Source organism: Habropoda laboriosa, unplaced genomic scaffold, assembly GCF_001263275.1.
Source record: "Habropoda laboriosa isolate 0110345459 unplaced genomic scaffold, ASM126327v1 scaffold84, whole genome shotgun sequence".
NCBI lineage: Eukaryota > Metazoa > Arthropoda > Insecta > Hymenoptera > Apidae > Habropoda > Habropoda laboriosa.
In genome coordinates, this window is record NW_017100202.1 from 1,489,815 (window position 1) to 1,509,142 (window position 19,328).

A 19,328-nucleotide genomic window follows, 5' to 3' on the forward strand; every position below is an offset into this window, starting at 1 on the left:
AACAATTTTGAAACACTTTTTCTACATTTTGTACATTTTATACTTTTCGTATATTATGTACATTTTTATGTACATGTTACAGTAATAATATTTAAATAACTATTTAGAATTAGATTTATTATGTTATATACACAATTTTTACTATACACACATATGTCTAGATGTGTACATACAAAAATGTACCACGCAATATATTAATAAAAACGACAGTGGTGTAATTTATCATAGCTGTCATTGTTTGTTATAATTAATTAAAGGTACTGCTTTGCAATCAGCCCATTCAACAAAGGAGTTTCCTAATTGAATAGCACAACGTATCATACTAAGGCAATCTCCTTCTGCATTATGTAGATTTTCTGGGTCAGTACCAAAAATATGCTTGCAAACACTAGATAATTTAAAGTTAGTTGGCTTACTATTCGTATAATCTAATTTTCTTCGTACAGTAATTCCTTTCTTGTTCTGAAAATTTTTATCAGAATGTTGTAATTTTATAATTTGATTTTCTGGCGTTTTTTCATTAATTTGTTGTATTTTTTTATACCAATTACTTGGTGGAGTACTATTCATATTATCAAAAGATGTAATTTTTTCCTTTTCAAAAATACTAGTGTTACTTTTTTTATAATTCTCAAAATGTGCAATCATAACAGAATCTAATGCTTCAGATAAAATTTCATCACAACCATCATTTAATAAAATACTAACTTCAGCATTAAAAGAATTAGAAGTAGTAATTTGTGCAGCATTCACTTCTTTCGTTGATTTTTGTTTAGTTGAGAAAAATTCTTTGATTAGATGAAGCATGTCAATGCTTAAGATATCTTCACAAAAATTCTATAAAAGAGGAATTAAATTATTTGTAAATTTGTATACTGTAACAAAAAATTGTAAATATTTTACATTTGTAAAGCTACAATATGATACAAAACTGCAAATACCTTGTTAATAATTTTAAGCTCTGATAAAAATATTGGATAATCAAACTTATTTCCATTATAAGCTACAAAGCAAGTTGGTGCTATTTGTCGGTTTATAAAATTTATTATTAAGTTATATACTTCACAGTTAAAATATTGAACTTCTTCTAAATTTTTATTGGACAAACCTGTAATGACATAAATTTAATCATGTAAGAATTAAATAAATTTAAATTGAATCCATAGTGACAAAAGTGACATAGTGATGATTAAGAAAAATTATTTATTGAAGATAATTAAATATAAGGTACCTGTTAATGTTTCAATCCCTTCAGAAATACGTATATTTGGATTTATTGGAAGAACAAGTTTATGTAAAACTCTTGGTAAAACATCTGTAGTATCACATATAGCACTTCTTGATACTGCAATTAATGACATTTCTGTAACTTTTGGCATAACATTTTTTCCAATTAATCCAGTTGTTTCCAGATCAAAAAATATAAATGTTCGTATCATTTTTAAAATCTTAAGTGTTAAACCAATGTGAAGAATTTAATTTCTATTCTGAAAATAAAATTTAGGTTATTAAATAAAAATTTTGCTAAATGGTATAATACCGATAATATATTTAGTCCTTAAATTTTTTGATGTATTAAGTATGGTTATGATGTGCTAGATTAGTATTTGCGTTAAGTATTGAATTTGTGTTGCATTTGATGATTATTTAGAATTACTAAATAAGTGTATTTTTCAACATTATTTCTCATTAAATATGTTATTCTTTCAATCATGATTTTTGTATTTCTCCTTCGTATATTTAGTATTAAATATTACTTAGGAAAAAATGGTAGCCTGAAGTTCAATTTATTTATCCTGTTTTGTTTTGTTTTTACAATAGGACAGTAAATAATTCCATATGACCTTTTTTATTGTGTAATATATTTTTATAAATTATTTTATTAACGTTTAAAATTTGTCTTTTTTATTTACAGTTATTTGTGTTCAATTTAAAAAGTTCAATAATTCATTAATCAAAAAACATATATGTATTAGTTGATGAATTTAACTATGGTTTTATAAAAGATTAAAAATGATTAGTTTTAATCAATACTGCAGAAAATAATTAAAAGACGTGTGTACAAAATACGACGAGTGCTCTCTTGTGGTGATAGCATTGAACTAATTTTAGTACATATTGTCAGCAAATGAGTTTTTGGTTGAGTGTTATTAATATAAAATCTGTAGTCTATTTATAATGAAAACTGCATAACTGTTTAAATATATTTGTTTATATACATAATTGGTTGATTCTACTGATACGTATTGTGAGACGTTCGCGATGTCTACGGATTTTATGAATATTGATGGCAATATAAAAAGGGTACAGAAGGAAACCCTGACACCATACAAAATAGCAACTGTTATTTTGATTAAAGAATATTGTAATGAAACAACAAAAGGTAATTTAAGATTTGTGTAACTACTATAGTATAAATTCATTATAAATACTGCAGTATTATAATATCACTGCATAAAATATGTAACAAGTTGTGTAAGTAATGTCTTTGTTTATTACAGCAATTGTTGAAAGACGTGATTTTTGTTTAGCTGCATTAAAATTGATTCAAGTAAGCATATTAATTAATTGGTTGATTAGTTTATTTAAATGCAACATTTATGATATATTTAACAAGATAATATATTTCACTATTATGAAATATCAAATATTAATATTTAATCTTTTTATTATGTTTTTTCTTTATTAGTCACCTGACATGGAATTCAATGAACTCTTGAATATACTATATTCCCCTAAATATATTTTACATCGCTTTGCTCATCAATTAGAAGTACAGTTGAATGTATTAAGAGGAAAAGGAGTTGAAGGATTATTAGATTTATTTGATAGTGTTGGACGTCTTATGAAACCAATAACTTTAGATCACTCTCTTTCCTTACCTGCATTAAATAAGAATTCTGTTCTTGGATTATACATAAGAAGAGTTATAATTTTTTTTGAAAAACTGCCTTTTGATCAAGTTGTAGCACTTTATGAAGCTTTGAAAAGATATCTTGATAGAAGAACTAATGCTTCTGAAGGTTCTGACATTTCTACAGGTTCTAAAACAGAGGATTCATATTCAAATGAGTATGTATTCATTGTATATGTAAATTATAATTTTCTTATTTGTATATTTTATTATAATTTTTTTTACATTTTAGTACAACTAAAGCAACATGGGGTGGAAGACAAGCTGAATTACTTGTTGCACAGCAAGCACATGCACTACAAACAGATGAACATAAAGCAATGTCCCCTGCAGAGCTGCAAGTTCTTGTACGAGAACTTTTAAGTTGTAGTCCTTATTACGCTGAAGCTGTGAGTACTGTGTGGTAAGAGCATTTCCTCTGTTCGTATTTTAAAAACAAGATTTAATATTTTTCTATATTTCCTAATTTTTTTGTATATTTTAATGTGTTTCAGCATTATTTAAGTTATTTAAACTGCCTAAGAGTCAATGAATACTGTGGAGCTATAGACAGTCTTTATCACTGCTTTGATAGGTTGGCACCTTTGGAAAACCGTTCTGCACCTGAAGATAGATCTCGAATTTTCAGATATGCAGCTTTAAATTTAGCAGTTTTACATGCTCAATTTAATCATAAGTACTGTTTTACATAAACGTTTAAGTTAATGAGTGTATCATTTACTAGATAAAGCTTATGTTATCAGTTTTTTTTTTTTTTTTTTAAAGACAAGTAGCACAAGCTGCTTTAAAAGAAGCGATTATGATGGCTCAAGAAGCTGGAGACAATGTGTGCTTACAATTAGCACATGCTTGGATGTATCATTTAACTACTAAACAAAAGTAGGTGCAAATTCTTTTACAAACATTGATAGATATAACCATGATACATACATATATATATATATATTTTAGGGGTCCTCTTATAGAAAGATCTGTTGGCAAAGCAAGTATGTTAGGAATAACTCATACAACTGGTTTAGGTCTTATTGCATATGCTCATAATTCTGCTTTAGAAGCTAAAAGTCCATCGCAAGTATTCGAGGTATGAATCTGTATTGCAATTGTATTTATTACAAGTTCAGATGTTTCTTGTCTATTCAGGGTTAATAGCTTTAACATTCAATTGTAGACTCTGATGAAATCTGATGTTTTAAATTGTCAACATTCCATGATAGACCTAATGTCAATGACGTATGCGGAAAAGTCTGCATTATGGGCGTATTATGGCAAAACTGAAATGTCTTCAGTTTGTGCACAATTGTTGCTTTTGCACAATACAGGGGATAAAAAACAGCATATGTTCAATGGACCATCTACTTGTCAAGCTGTCGTTAATATTGCAAATATTTTAGTAGAATTTGGAGAATATTCTTTAGTTGATGTTGTACTTGGTCATGCTAAGGAAAGATTTCCTAATGAACCCTGCAATAAGGTTCTGTTCACTAATTATTATTTTTAACCAAATTATATCATGTAATTAAATTTTAAACGTATGTTTGACTGTGTGTTTTTTATGATATTTGTTTCATAGATATGGATGTTAAGTGAGCAACTTTATATGTTCACACAATTAATGAGACAAGAAAAATGGGGTGAAGCGGAAGCAATAGCACTGAATATTTCAAGCTTAGACTCTTTAGAATGTAAATTTAGGTATAATAACACTTTTAAGTTCAACAATATTTAATATATTCAGATAATTTATATATTATATGTAGAAATTTGTACTTTCTAGGTTAGCAGAAGTTTGTTTAGAAAAAGGAGATTATCCAAAAGGTTTAGAATGTATTAATAATATTGAGAAAGATAAACAAATAACACCTCAAAATAAAATACGAGCTATGATTCTTTCGAGCCAATTAATGTGTGCATCAGTTTCATCAGAGAGTGGAATTGCAGGAGTTAATTCGTTGGTACTTCTTAATACAGCTCTAGAACTGGCTGTGAAAAATCATTTATCTTATTATGAAGCATCAATTAAAATGCATCTTGGAAACATTCAGGTGACTTAATTAGTTAATAAATTTTTGTCCATTAATTTAGATACATTCGAGATATTAATTAGAAATATTAGAAATTTTATATTGATAATTTCTTTATTGTTATTTCAGCTAATAATGGGTATGCCAACTTTAGCATTACACTTAGTAGAAGAAGTAATTACCCAAATTTTAGCACATGGAGGACACTACGATCAGGGTAGAGCGTTCGTTTTGTATGCGAAATGTTTGGCTGCCACTGCCCCAACATGTGACAAAGCACGAAAGGAAGTAATTTTAAAAGCTATTAAAGCGCTTTCTAAAGCGAGAAATTATTTTATGAAAGTTGAAGCGTATGGAAGACTTAGGGCTGCATTGTGTTTGGAATCTTTATTATGTCACGAGATTGATCTCAAAACTGAACGAAATCAATGTGCTTTCGAATTTCGTCAACTGGACCAACAGCTTCTCACGAAATTAGATAATTTGTCTTTATATTAAAACCGGAAAGGTAAAACATATAAGAACAAATATATAGAATTCAAGTACTGATATAATATATAGGAGTCAAGAGACAAAATATTCAAACATACAGCATTGTCTTAAAAATTTTATGCATTTTTAATTTTAAACTACTGACATTGCGAAGTAAACGTATGATCACGAATATTACGGTGAACTATATGTACATCTTGGTTATATATATATTTTTTTTGAATAAATATCTGTAAAATTAATACAAAATTTACGTATAGTGTTTTCATAGCGATGACTCGCTAATTTCACTGAAATTGGAGACTAGGAATAGTGAAGAGTCGAACGATGATAAGTGTATAATAGAAACATTTATTCATAGAATCCGCCGTGAAGGTACAACGGAATTTTTGATATTCTAAAGTTCCTTACCTACTTCTTGTACAAGAGTTAGGTACAATTCATGCGAGTTATCTTCATTTTTCGCCTCTTATCTGATTACAATACTTTTTCATTCACTCTGAAGAGTCAACTCGCACGAATCACGTAGTAAGTGCACACGAGACACAGATAGGTGAACGGTCACACACGAAAATCGCGAGGGTGATATTTTGTCACAAAAAAAAACTCCTTTCAGAGAGCTTCAACCTCAGCAATTTTCAGTGAGTCGTCGAAAATTTTTATGACGATTCTTTTGTCGAGGAAAATTTGTATGCGTATAAGTGATAGATTACACCCGGTATAACACGTTGAGAAACACGCACACACGTTTAAATTCTATCGGTGACGTTTTCTGTGAGCAACTTTTACCTTGTTTTCACTGAGTTTTTATTTCTTGAAAAGCGTTTTTTCTCTTGTGACATAGTATTTCCTTCTCTATAATGCTAACAGCAGGATTGCGAATACGCTTCTTTTTACATTTTTTTCCTTTTTGAATCGGATATGTTTTCCTCCTGGAACTTGTTTTCCTTTAAATGTTTTAACAACGTTTTCCAAATAAACCCCGTGGCTTGTTTAAAAAACGGGTGCCCACTTTGGTTCGTCGAATTTTCAACGCTAAAGTGCACGTATTTTCGGTGCAACGAAGAGGGAAAGGGAAGACGTAGACGAAGATACACAGCCGGGTTCACATACAGTACTTTGTTTTTTACAATACAAGAGTGACACAGTTTAGAAAAGATCTCTATATTGTCACAATGTGTTCTCTTTATTTGTGCATGATCGATCGTTTCGCTTAACTAATTTCTTTTTACAAGAATTTCGTAGTTTGTGTTGCTTCTAGTAGGAGAAAAACATATTTTCAGACTTACGACCTCGTTACCGATTGTTGCCGATCGATTACGAGACCAAATGCATCTTCTTTAAATTATACAACGGTGCTTCCGAACATATTCGAATTGAGTTCGCGTATATGTACAAAAAAGCAAATCGAAGGGTTCCTCTTGACTCTTTATAGAAGCTATTTTCGCAAGAAAAACAACGTGGCATGTTAAACTATTCGCACGGCAATGAAAATGTTAATATTGCTTCAGTTATACGGATAATTCTTGAAGTTGACAGAAAAATATAAACTGGAGCAGAATCTATTTGAACTATTCAAAGTAACAATTCCGTTCATAATTTATTTTCTTCGGAAGGATATTTCGGCGTGTCAGTTTTGTAACATACTCACGTAGTAAACAATATCAAAATACTATTTTAATGTTCTTCTTTCTGTGTAAATGATCGTTGATAAATACATGTAATACTCGTACAACTTAATTTTAAGGTGTTCCTTTATTTCTTTCTAAACAATTACGTTTAAATTTCAACAAAAGAAAGCGAAGATCTCTTTGTTTTCCCCAGTCCTTCGAACAATTACATACACGAACAATTAAAAAAAGAAAACGACTGTCTGTGTCCTGTGTTTTGTTGAACAACCTAATCTAAACCTGTCGATCAAATTAGACACTCGAAGCCGTGCATTTCGTTCGAGGTAGGTTCTCTTCTTCCTTTTTTTTTTTCTTTTATTCTTGTTCAACGTTATTCTGATTGAGCATCTAGAAGGGACAGACTTTGTAGACGGGCAAGAATGAAGCAACGGGAAGCCTTCTTTCTCAATCGCTCGCTTTTTTCCTGACTTCGACGTGATCCTGGCCGTTTTGTTAAGCATAGGACGGCAGGGAGGAGCTCGTGGAAAAGTAATTTACACGCCATCGAGAAACAGAGAACATCGATATAACAATCAAACTTCCATGACTCTCTGTACGGAGTTGATATCGAGTGCACAGTTGCCGGTCGTGTCAGGGGAATTCTGCAGATATTCTTCGGATGGTGTCGCTCCTGCGGTTCTCATGTCGTCCCTTACTCGTTCCACCTGAAACAAATACCTGTTGTTTTATTCATGTTTTAAACGTACAATCAATTTTGCAAGGGAATAACTTTTTTCTCTTTTTCTCCAAAGTATCATAATAGTAAAATGAATATCGACAATTAAAAGATTTCGACATCATAGCTAACTGGACGTTGATTTTGTATTAAAAAAAAACGAAGTAAAAATAATAATAAAGCCTAATAAGCACAATACAATATGCTTAGAATAATGAAAATTTTCTTCTGGCAGTCGACGTGCTAAACGAAACAATTACAAGTTTATGAAGCCGTGTTACAATATGGAAACCATTTAAAAGGATATCGTGGAATAAAGAAGGACGGTCGGTATTTCAAACGGACAAGTCAATTTTAACATCATCTGTTTCTCGAAGTGACGATCCAATTTTCAGATTTCGAAACGTGGAGCTTGGTTCTTTCATGGATTACACAGGGAATAGGTTTGTAATAAGGTTTCTTGCGGTGCAGAGATCCGAGTTCAGATTCGACAAAGTTCCAACCTTTCGAAGGACCCTCAGCAGATTCAGACCGGCGACTTTCTTTAAGTCGAGCACGTTCCATTCTCCACTTCGCAGAAGTTCGGCGAACAATTCCGGATACTTCGAAACATCCTCCAGACCTCGGGGTGTTCTGTCAACAGAATCGATTACAGCGTTTTTTTTTTCTTTGCGACAAGTGCTATATCGTCTAAGTTTCGTAACAATCCTACTCGAAATACCCTTCTCTCTTTCTCCAAACGCTGCTTTTTCGTCAACGAGAGACTGACTGCGAAACTTTTAACCACAGCTCCAAAAAATTTGTTATATCGGCCGTATCGTTTGAAAATTCGGTTTGTTAAATTAAAGGTGGAAGCGCGTGAAGGATGAAATTAAGGGTGGAAGTGCGTCGAAAGACTGCAACGTTATAACGCGAGTAAGGAGGATGTTAAGAAAAGGCCAATTTTGGCATACGGCCTTGCATGATTCTACGCATCCCAAGGAACGAAAAATGTAATTGTCATTTTTCCCGGAAATGATGGGAAAGTTATGAAAAATGCGGTTCACGGTAAGAGTATGACCATAGTTACAACTTATGTTCGTAAATTAACCACTTAGAAACTCATATTGAGTATTATTTACAAAGATCGTTGTACATTAGTGTTTAATAAAAACCAAAAATAATTAATGACAAATTAATCGAAACGAGGAATTCTTTGATGGAACAATGCTTATATTCTAAGCAATCAGAAACCAGTAATTATTTATTCTAGAAGTGATAAAAGTTATAATAGCAAATATAACAAAATAACCGTCATGACAGGGATACAATAAAAAAGTAAGACTCCAACAGAATTTGCATTTCTTATCCTGACTTTTTTTACTCGCACGAGTAACAACTGTTTATTCGAGTCGTAACTCTGAGAGAGTTGAGCGATGCTCTCAGACACTCTCAGACGCAGTGTCGACTCGCGAGAGATACTCTCGAGAGCAACTCGCGATAGTTTTACTCTGAAAAGGACAGCTGTGTTTATGTTTGGTTCGATGTACGTACAGCGACCCAGGCTCGCGTTTCTTATGTTTAGCTCGCAAGAAATATCACGAGTTCTAAGAAGTCAAGGCCTAGAATTTTTCCCAGAACAGTTGCGAGCGTACAGCGATAGAAAACCGGACAGGACGTCTCGACCTCAGTCGGTGTTTACGAGGCCATCGAACGAGTGCCTCGACGAACGTTGCTTATACTGCGCGATTATAGTCTTGTAGGGAATACATCGAACAACGCGTTTTCGATTATATGCGGATTTCCGATCAATTTACGTACTTGGCATATTCGTCCGTGTGAATTAAGTGCCGCTGCATACAAGAAGCTAGTGCACCGAATTCAAGTACACAACGAACAGCTCAGCTTGGGAGAAAAATCAAACGAGAAGCGTGGTATGCGCATGCGTGAATAATATGTATGCATACATACGTACACAATCGAATGATTGAGCTAACTGAAAATAGAGGAGAGCCTACGTATAGCTAATTAGATCAATTACTGCAACAATTTCGTTTTATCGTATCCTAAGTTTATTTTTCTTGTAATAAGATGTGTTACAGCTATGAAACAACAACAAATTAGTTTTTTTACTGTTGCCTCCCCGAGACATGTACATATTCTATCCTTTTCTGGAAAAACACTGTCTCTTAGTCAACAACTAAGTCTTTACACACGACCTACTTCGTTTCTTATTATTCTAACGACAATATGCGACAATTGACACGCAGTGCAGATGATCAGACTTCAGTTTTCCGTAAAACCGGGGGATGCTTCCCAATTACGCCGACAGTCGGCGTCTCTAAACCTATGCGTAGTTCGACAGAACACTGTATACATATACATATATGTTTAGACTGATATGTAAGATGATACTTTTTCCTCTGGCTTTCATAGTGGATACACAGTTAAGAAATGCAAATTCTATTAGAGCCTCTGAGACTCCGTCCTCGACAGTAGAGGGTTAACCCTCAACCGTCCCTCAGTTTCGCATCTTGATAGGTCCCTCGGTGTTAATTTGACACAATGGTAAAAAATGAATTAAATGAAAAGGTAAATAATTATTTTTGTAAATTCTTTTATTAAATATAGGTCTACAAATAGCCGAATAATACAATTTTCTACCGGGAAAATGTGTGAAATTGACACGAGGGACGGACAAGGGTTGAAGAAAGCGCATACGTACTTGTTGATACCATCGAAGTCACCACCGACACCGATGTGGTCCACGCCAATTAGTTTTTTAATGTAGTAAATATGCTCAGCGACGTCCGAGACGGTCGCCTGAGAGCCACATTTCACGAAGTAATTATAAAATGTCACCATCACCAGTCCATCGTTAGCAGCCTGGAAATTAGAACGTGAATTCAATTGTACAATTCTCGAGAAATTTCCTCGAAATTCTAATCGAAATTCCCTGTAAGAAATCTGATCGAACGCCGTCCTAGAATATCGCTACAAAAAATTTTCAAATACAAAGGATACAAAAGTATTTCCTTCTATTATGAAAACTCAAAAGGACACTGATCGTAGCTGCCTTTCTGAACGCAGAAAAGTCACGGATTTTGGAAAGAAATGGAATTGGAGGAAAGAAGGACACCGGTGTTCGAAGACAATTTCATTATGGAAATATATCAAACGGAAGATTTCCGGTGAAAATAAACCAGGTGATTTTGGTCAGAGAAACGTTTTGTCGTTCAACCCATTTGCGTCGTTTGAAAGAAAAATGAAAAATAGGCCCCTTGACAATGGTATCATAGTAATAATTTTCATATTCTTCTAAATTCGCGGATAGAGGACGAAAGGGTGAAATGCAGCGGTTCGAAGGAAACGTTCGAAAATGGTGGAAATTTGAGAATCTTAAAAATTAGATGGTGCAAGTGGGAATTTTGATCTGAAGCCAGTTGAAACGGGATCTCGTATCGATGATCGACGAAAAATCAAATTACTTCTCGTCCCCGCGATGTCTCAGCGTTAACCGCACTTCCTGTTAACCGCAGCTCCTCACCGCAACTATACCGCGTCACGTTCTTCGACCGAGTCTGCTGTACTGTTCTCGTGTAACCGCATTTCATCTCAATCGTACACGTTTCCCCCCCTTTTCGATACCTGTTTCCGATATTTCCTTGCCATTTCGATCGAACAAAATTTCTCGCAAACGAATCCTTCGATTCTTTCCTATTGCTGTGCGCCACAGCGTCGACGGTTAGTGTTTTCGCGACGAATAAACGACGCGACTTCGAACTTATCGCGAGATAAACTGAAGACTTTACAAGTAGTAAGTGGACTGTATGGTTGAATTTTTGGATGGTAAAGTACACCCTGAATTTTATACTAACTATATTTAATACGTACAACTATAGGCTTGTTCTACCGAGTGTACTCTAGGAAAGTATCGTAGGAATGCAGTTGTCTCACGAGAGCTACTTTGTATTTTTCACGCGTCTCTTACGAATGCAATTTTGCGTCTCGCGTGGCCTTACGTCTATCGACCGCGACGTATCCTGGGAAAATTTTCGTTTGTCCGCGACGCAACGTCTATCGAACATCCGCAGTGTGATACGAGTTTAATCCTGAGATTTAAATCCTGATCCCGTTTTCTTTTTCCACCCAATTGAACCGTGTTTGAACAGAAGCGTTGCCAAGTGTATATTTGCAATTTGTAAATGTTAGAGTTTTATTTATAAATAACGGAGACGCTTTTACATAAACACAGAAAACCTTAATATTGTTAGAGTTATAATGCCGATACTGCTGCCTTTCTATGCACGTTCTTGCTTCCACTCGGAGAGAGACGGAAAGGAACGTGCTCGGTCCTGGACGCCGACCCCTGGAAATCGGCAGATCCCCATCGGCGCGCGCAGCTCCCATCGATCGCGATAAAGGCTTATTTCCAACAGTAAACATCGATGCTTCGTAAAGAAAGAAATAATAAGAATTCGGTATAATTAGGTGTTTTCATCTGAAAATGAATCGTTACAATGTAAAACCGTGAATTTCTCACAGGTGGCTGTAATAATTCCAACACCCGGTGTACATTGGACGAAGAAAATTGTCGATTTGCATGGACGTACGAACGGTGGACCGACGACAGGGGCCGGGGGTAGAATAGATCCGTTAATTTCGCGCCCTACTAATTTGTCCCTTTAACGAGGGAGGGACACCAGGAGGATCCCTATAATGGAGCAGAAAACTGGACAATAGAAAGGAATCGTCGGTGGTAAATGTTTCGAGCCATTGAAAGCCCAGCTACCGAGATAATTATCTATCTTCCGGAGAGGAAAAAAAAAAGGAAAAGTGCGGGAACCAGCACTTTTCCTTTCGATTTCACGGAACTTTCTCCTTCAACAAGTTCCTTCACCGTTCAACGTTAAACGAATCAGCAGCAGTCGAACACGACTCTTATTTTAACGATTACATTTCACAGAAATGTAACTCGGAGATAATTCTTCTTTAATTGTATAATATTTTTCCTTTTTTGCCTGAATTTTCGTATTTTTGAATATCGTAATCGTTCACTTACGTATATGGCTGTTGCAAAGTTTTTTTTACGAAGTTTAAGCACACTGGTGTTTTTCTTCTTCGTAGAATGCGAATGGAGAATTACCCGAAGTAAATTCGTAGTTCTATCGTTCTGGATATACCGATTGTAACATCGTGTGACTTATTCTTATATTACTACCAGTCAATTTCTTTCTAATAATTATCAATTCTTGCTTTTCAACATTTTCTTTTTAAATATACAACTCTGATCAACTGTCATTTTTCTCCTCGCGAACGAAGAAAAATTCGGTCACATTTTTGTATATTTAATTTTCGGGGCAAAATGGCTTGATGTAACGAGAGATTCAACATTCTTTCGTATTCCTGAATTTTACAGAACTTCTACTTTATCCCTCGTTATCTAGAAATCGCCTTTTTTCCGACTTTACACCACTTTCGCGTTAAACGCCTCGTACAGTTGGTAACTTCGAATCGAAAGGTGAACGAGTGGAAAGTAAAGTAGGAATTATATTTCGTACCAGCTGCTTCAAAATGTCGTCGGGAACGTTCCTCGAGGAATTACAAATGGCGAAGGCTGAGGAATGAGAAAAAATGAGGGGTGCTTTGCTGGCCCTTAAAGCGTCCCTCATGGTGGCTCTCGCTGTGTGACTAAGGTCTATCAGCATTCCCAGCCTATTCATTTCCTGGACTACCGCCTTCCCGAAAGCTGTCAGACCGCCTCCTGAAACAATACGAGAAACTTCACTCCTCTTTCCCAACCTTCCGATTTGCCGCTCTAACATTTTTAACCGTGCAACACAGCGCAAACGTGCGATTATCGCGGCGTTTAACGATATTCAAGCTATTCGATACTTGGAACAATTGTGCGTATAATATTCTAAATTAGTCAACTCTTAAAAGAGTAGTCAAAACAAATGTCGAAACACTTGTTCGATGCTTATCTCTGTACATTGAAAATAAATCTTCTTAGCCCCTTAACATATGATTTCTTTTCTGACTATGCATCTAACCGTCGGCCATTTTCTCTTTTAGTACTGTCAGATCAACGAAAGCTAATCTGTTACGGATTAATAACATTTAGCAATCCTCAGTCTTGCAAATTAAAACGAAGGTTAGGATTATAATTAATTTTTCTCACTAGTGTAACTATTTTTCTCGCATCTTGACCATAATTTCTGCCACGAGTCTAATACGTTATAGGTTAACAATTAGTCTTGATACCGCTATACGACGAGAATGTTTATTTCTGATTTCAGAAGCCAATGTGATTAACTGTATTAGTATCGATCGTTGTAATAATGTAATTCGAACGCTTATGAGAATTTAGCTGAGTAATTTTTCAATGCAACGGTATAAAAACTGTTAATATTGATATTTACGTTCGATGTACAGTAGGACCTCCTATAATCAGGGAAATATAATACAAATGAAGTTTCACAGGAGATCGCTGTTTGGGTCAAATTTAATTAACCGAAAATTCCAAAATTACAAATTCTGAGTTTGTATGTTCCTTTTTTTTTAACGAGTTACAGGGGATCCTGTATACAATTTCATTAATTCTCTCTAGGGTTTGGCAAAAACGAGAGGTTCGTGTTGCTCCTAATTACTCACCATCCTCATCTTCGTCTTCGACCGACGAACTTTTCGCCCACGGAGTGTTGCAAGTATGCGTGAGTGTGAGATAACGTACACCCAACTGATAGAGTGTCCTTAAAACGGCTAAACTACTGCCTAGGCTATGTCCACCCTCCACGCCGATCAGAGAAGCTATCTTGCCATTTCCGTGGGCCTCCAGGATCTCTGGAAATCGAGCGAATTCGAGCAACTCTTTTCTTTTTCTATCCGAACAATTTCGAAAGTTAACAATTTAGACCTGTTGAAATATCGCGGAATTGTATATAGGTATATACATTACGATTACGAAATGAATTTCATTCCTCCATTATTTATTTCCCCGAAATTTCTTTGCAAGTTTCCTGTAACGACGAAACCAATTTTTCAGTGAAAAACACAAAGTTGAATTTGGAGTGAAAATTCTGTGCAGTAAGTCGAACGTTGGGAAACAGACTCTGCGGAATACAATAACTTTTCAATGAAAAATACAAAGTTGATTTTGATTTGCAAAAAGTTGAATTTTCAGTGCAAAACCTGTGCAATAGGTCGAAGGTTGGGAAACAGACTCTGCGTAATACAATAACCTTTCAATGAAAATAACATAGAATCGAGATTTGTCCTTGTTTCAGATAATCGTGAAAGATGCACCTACCCCTTGAAGAAGCAGCGAACTGCATGTTTTGCGAGTACTTCTCTATGAGCCTCTTAATGAGGTCCACCTGCTCCAGAGTCAGCTGGACCGCGTTGAGATGCTGCGACTCGCACGGCACGTAAGCAGCCCAAAACTGTGAAGAAAGTGCGAGTTGGATTATTCTCTGGTTAATTAGGAACGGGGGGAAAGAAGAAAGGCGATGTTGAGAATGATCGCTCGAGTAGAATGTGAGAAATGTGAAGGGGGATTAGCGTGGAAATATTTCTGTGCCAAAGCTGAAGTGTATTAGGTGTAGAAATGAATTATTTTCCCGACTATTTGGGCACGATAAAAGTTTTACTTGAAAAGAAAAGAAAAAAGTAAAAATAGTTGACTCGTCGAAATAATTTGCATTGTTGTGTGACGATCTTTTGCCATTTTTGCTCAGGCTCGGATGAAAGAACTTCCAATTTCTGGAAACTTGGCGGCTTTTCAATTAGTTATGCGAATTCATTGCGCGATATTATTTTCTTGCAATATCGTATTCCAGCGTTTAGGATACTTTTCAAGTTACATTTCAGAATAACTTTTGGAAAATATTCTTCTTCCGGTGTTCGCGATTTTACGAGATTTGAAAGTTTCACATTTATTTCAGACTTTCATCGGATGTGACGTCTCAGTGTTCCCAATATTTTGTCCAATTTTTCATAATTAATTCTCCGTCTCCGTATTTTATTCCACTGCTCCACAGTGCGAATTTTTATGCAAATTCATATCTTTACGAATATAATTAAAAAAAGAAGAAACAGAAACTAAATAGGCAATTGTTTCATCCCCTAAATATTACAACGAGTACTACATTTTACCTTTATTTCTACATTTTTCCTTCTGTGCCCTGAAATTTTCTACTTAGGAAGAATTTGAAAAAGGAAAAAAGCAAATGTTTCAAAGTTTACCAGTTTTGTGTGAGAAATTTACGCGTGATATATGTTTATCGGGTAATTTAATCGTTACACATAAACTATCATATCATTGAACCGTGAAAGTTCAACGAACATAGAGTCTGCGAACCCGTTCAACTAAATCGGCCGGTGATCGATGGCCAACCACGCTCGAATTTTGGTTCATTATTGCAGTTTAATAAGATCGCTGTCCATTAATGCACTCGAATTTATCACGCATTATTTCATCCCGCGAAACCGTGACAAATTTTATGAGCGCGGTTCTACGCCCGTGATTTATCGTGCCGCAAATATGGTATCACGTAGCGTCTATAAATAATTGGTCCGCGTGAAAATTCCGTGTAACTTATAGTTCCGTTGGCAATCAGTCGGCAATAATAATTCGGGTATAATTGACGCGGCACAAAATATTACAATATACGACAAAAGTATTCATACACCCTATAAAACGGAATAACTTTTTCAAAATTGGGCCAAACGACTTGAGTTCTTTTTCAGAAGTTAGAAAGATTAGTTTACTAGATGACGTGTGAAAAATTTGTTTGAAGAAACTGCAATTAGTCGGGATCGCGAAGAAAATAGCGAAGGTCGTTTTTACAACTTTCTTATCTGAGCTCGTAATGAAAATTTAAAAAATACGTTTTGTGGGTCTATGTCAATTATACACACGCTGAAAATTTCATCGAAATCGGTTAATGTTGCTATGAGCTACAAACGGTTAAAGATTGTGAAAATCGCACTATTTCACGACTTTCGGCCTATAATCGTAATAAACCTGAAGATTCCTACATATTTCGACGCTTGTTTCTCCATCCACCGATGAAATTTTCAGCGTGTGTATATGTGACATAGATCTACAAAACGTATTTTTTAAATTTCCATTACGTGCTCAGATAAAAAAGTTGTAAAAAGTGACCTTTACAATTTTCTTCGCGATTCCGACTAATTGTTGTTTTTTCAAAAATTTTTTTACACGTCATCTAGTAAACTAATCTTTCTAACTTCTCAAACAAAACTTAAGTCGTTCGGTCCAATTTAAAAAAAGTTATTCCATTTTATAGGGTGTACGAATACTTTTGCCCTCCACTGTATATTTCGCGTCGTTCTCTCCCGATAAACTAATGTCCTGTCGCTTGTTTCTCCATCCACCGATGAAATTTTCAGCGTGTGTATATGTGACATAGATCTACAAAACGTATTTTTTAAATTTCCATTACGTGCTCAGATAAAAAAGTTGTAAAAAGTGACCTTTACAATTTTCTTCGCGATTCCGACTAATTGTTGTTTTTTCAAAAATTTTTTTACACGTCATCTAGTAAACTAATCTTTCTAACTTCTCAAACAAAACTTAAGTCGTTCGGTCCAATTTAAAAAAAGTTATTCCATTTTATAGGGTGTACGAATACTTTTGCCCTCCACTGTATATTTCGCGTCGTTCTCTCCCGATAAACTAATGTCCGGAGAGTTCCACTAAAGTCGAGTGTGTTACGATTGTGCGCTTCGAAAGCTAAACGAGTTCTGTCTTTGGAGTGTCTGTGCTCGCTCTTTTATTAACTAGGCGTGTGTTGCGATTGGTGGTGCGAATGTGGAGGAGGCGGTGGAAAGTGTGTGGTGATTGGTTTTATTCGGGATGCTTGAGGGGTGGTCTGTCTGATGGTATGGAAGTGGGGAAATTGTTGTTGCATAGATTTGTTACGTTGCTGTGTAGATAGGATTGCTGGTGTCGAGGGTCTGTCTTATGGTGTTCACGCATGCGGTGTCCAGGTGTAGAGTCTTCGAAATTTTTACTGTAACAAAGCAATTGACGGGCCATGCCGGCTAAGACTTCTCTTTACAAATACCGTTTCTATGGAAAAGGCCGATGTATTGTTTGGTCGTCGGTACGCTCGAACAATAATTTTCAGGAGCACCGCGGAGCGTGTGATTCTTCTGTTCTTCGAGTTCCATTCGAAGGTTGTACCAATTTTTTCTCGAACAGTATTGCAAAACGAAGTAACTCATTTTTTCGGTGGATCGAATTACGTGACATTTTTGAAAAATCCGAAAAGAGGAAGAACGAGACGGCGATTAGTTTTGTTTTGGTGGAAGGGATAATCGTTTTCTCACACGTTCCTTTGAACGTTGATTATTTTTTCATTTAATATTACTTTATTTTTCTTTATTTTCTTCTTTCCTCCTTTTTCTTTATTTTTCCCTTTCCTCCTTTTTCTTCGTTTTCCTCACTTTACACAGTAAATAGTAAACGGTGCACGTCGTCGAACGATCGCAGCTAATTCCCAACGTGTTCGTTTTCCCAACTTGTTAAAAAACGAATCGAAAGAAAATTATAGAAAATCTCGAACGCGTTTACAGAGTTCGAACAGAACGAGATGAAATTTCTATTCACATTCGCCCGTTCCCCGTTTCATTCTTTTCATTATACCTCGTGAGAAAACCAAACTGAACGTTGCATTTTCAACACGGTAACTACTCTATTTCCTCCGTAGAACTTATATTTAACAACAATGGAAATTGTATATACGGGGAAGTTGCCGGCACGAAGAAGGGAAAATACAGCCAGGGCTGAATGGGGGAATATTGAAAAGAAAAACTATTATGACGCGGTGGTAACATAATGCCGCGAGAAAACGTACCAGAATACAGAAAATCTCTTCGCTCTGTGTTTGGTTTTACGCGGTCTCAGGCCACGTCACGCCTGGGAACGCAGATTGGTTTCCTTTACTTTGTCTCTTTGTCGGGGAAGTTCTTCTCTTTAGTTTGAAAAGGAAAACAAGTCGCGAGATAGAAACGAATAAATGATCCGAGTTTGTTAACCCTACTGCCGCCGCTGTGCGTGTTCTTCCTTGTCTCTGTTTCTCACGTGAAATGTGATTAATCTTATCTGTCCGTTTTGCTAATCACTCTGCGCTTCTTAAACTAGAGAAACGGCAACCGGTTGGTGAATACACACACGAGCTTTGCGAATAAAAGACCAGATATCTCCGTTCACCGTATTTCAACGATTTTTTTCCCCACCCACCCACCGTGAACACGCGTCGCGATTTCGCTGACGATTCGCGTCATCGTTCTCTCGACGAGAGAACGTTGGCTTGCGCGATAATGGCGTATCCGGCGCGAACGCGGCAAAAGGAAGGACAGGAAAAACGAGAAACACGCGGGGTCCGCGAAGAAAGCCAGCCGGGCTACGTAGCGGCAAAAAGAAGCAGCCAGAAAACCTGGGGAACCGGTAACGAGCTTGCGGTCGAAAGCAGATAGATGATGGGAGGGGAGGGGGAGAGCTTGCGGGAGAGAAAGAGAGGAGAGCGCGAGAAAGGGAGGAGAACGTG

General features: G+C 35.7%; 3 protein-coding genes across 3 annotated transcripts in view; 1 reads left to right on the forward strand and 2 right to left on the reverse strand.

Moving 5' to 3' along the window:
• Window positions 1-189: 189 nt before the first annotated feature.
• On the reverse strand, window positions 190-1,439 carry LOC108570482. The gene is made up of 3 exons (XM_017932347.1): window positions 1,232-1,439; window positions 942-1,108; window positions 190-837 (listed from the first exon to the last, which is right to left on the reverse strand). The coding sequence occupies exons 1-3, from the start codon at window positions 1,437-1,439 to the stop codon at window positions 232-234; spliced, it is 981 nt and encodes a 326-aa protein (XP_017787836.1). The 3' UTR covers window positions 190-231.
• An 823-nt stretch (window positions 1,440-2,262) lies between these two features.
• LOC108570473 (anaphase-promoting complex subunit 5) lies at window positions 2,263-5,500 on the forward strand. Its single transcript, XM_017932339.1, has 11 exons — window positions 2,263-2,383; window positions 2,502-2,551; window positions 2,690-3,072; window positions 3,147-3,303; window positions 3,409-3,590; window positions 3,680-3,793; window positions 3,866-3,995; window positions 4,083-4,385; window positions 4,485-4,606; window positions 4,689-4,956; window positions 5,065-5,500. The coding sequence occupies exons 1-11, from the start codon at window positions 2,263-2,265 to the stop codon at window positions 5,431-5,433; spliced, it is 2,199 nt and encodes a 732-aa protein (XP_017787828.1). The 3' UTR covers window positions 5,434-5,500.
• Window positions 5,501-7,630: 2,130 nt separating this feature from the next.
• Window positions 7,631-19,328, reverse strand: part of LOC108570458 (dipeptidase 1-like) — a 188,151-nt gene continuing 176,453 nt past the window's right edge. The window contains exons 3-8 of the mRNA XM_017932321.1: window positions 15,062-15,194; window positions 14,407-14,595; window positions 13,314-13,516; window positions 10,478-10,638; window positions 8,277-8,406; window positions 7,631-7,762 (exon numbers count right to left, since the gene is read on the reverse strand). Of these exons, the coding sequence (XP_017787810.1) occupies window positions 7,631-7,762; window positions 8,277-8,406; window positions 10,478-10,638; window positions 13,314-13,516; window positions 14,407-14,595; window positions 15,062-15,194 (948 nt within the window). The remainder of the gene's footprint in view (window positions 7,763-8,276; window positions 8,407-10,477; window positions 10,639-13,313; window positions 13,517-14,406; window positions 14,596-15,061; window positions 15,195-19,328) is intronic.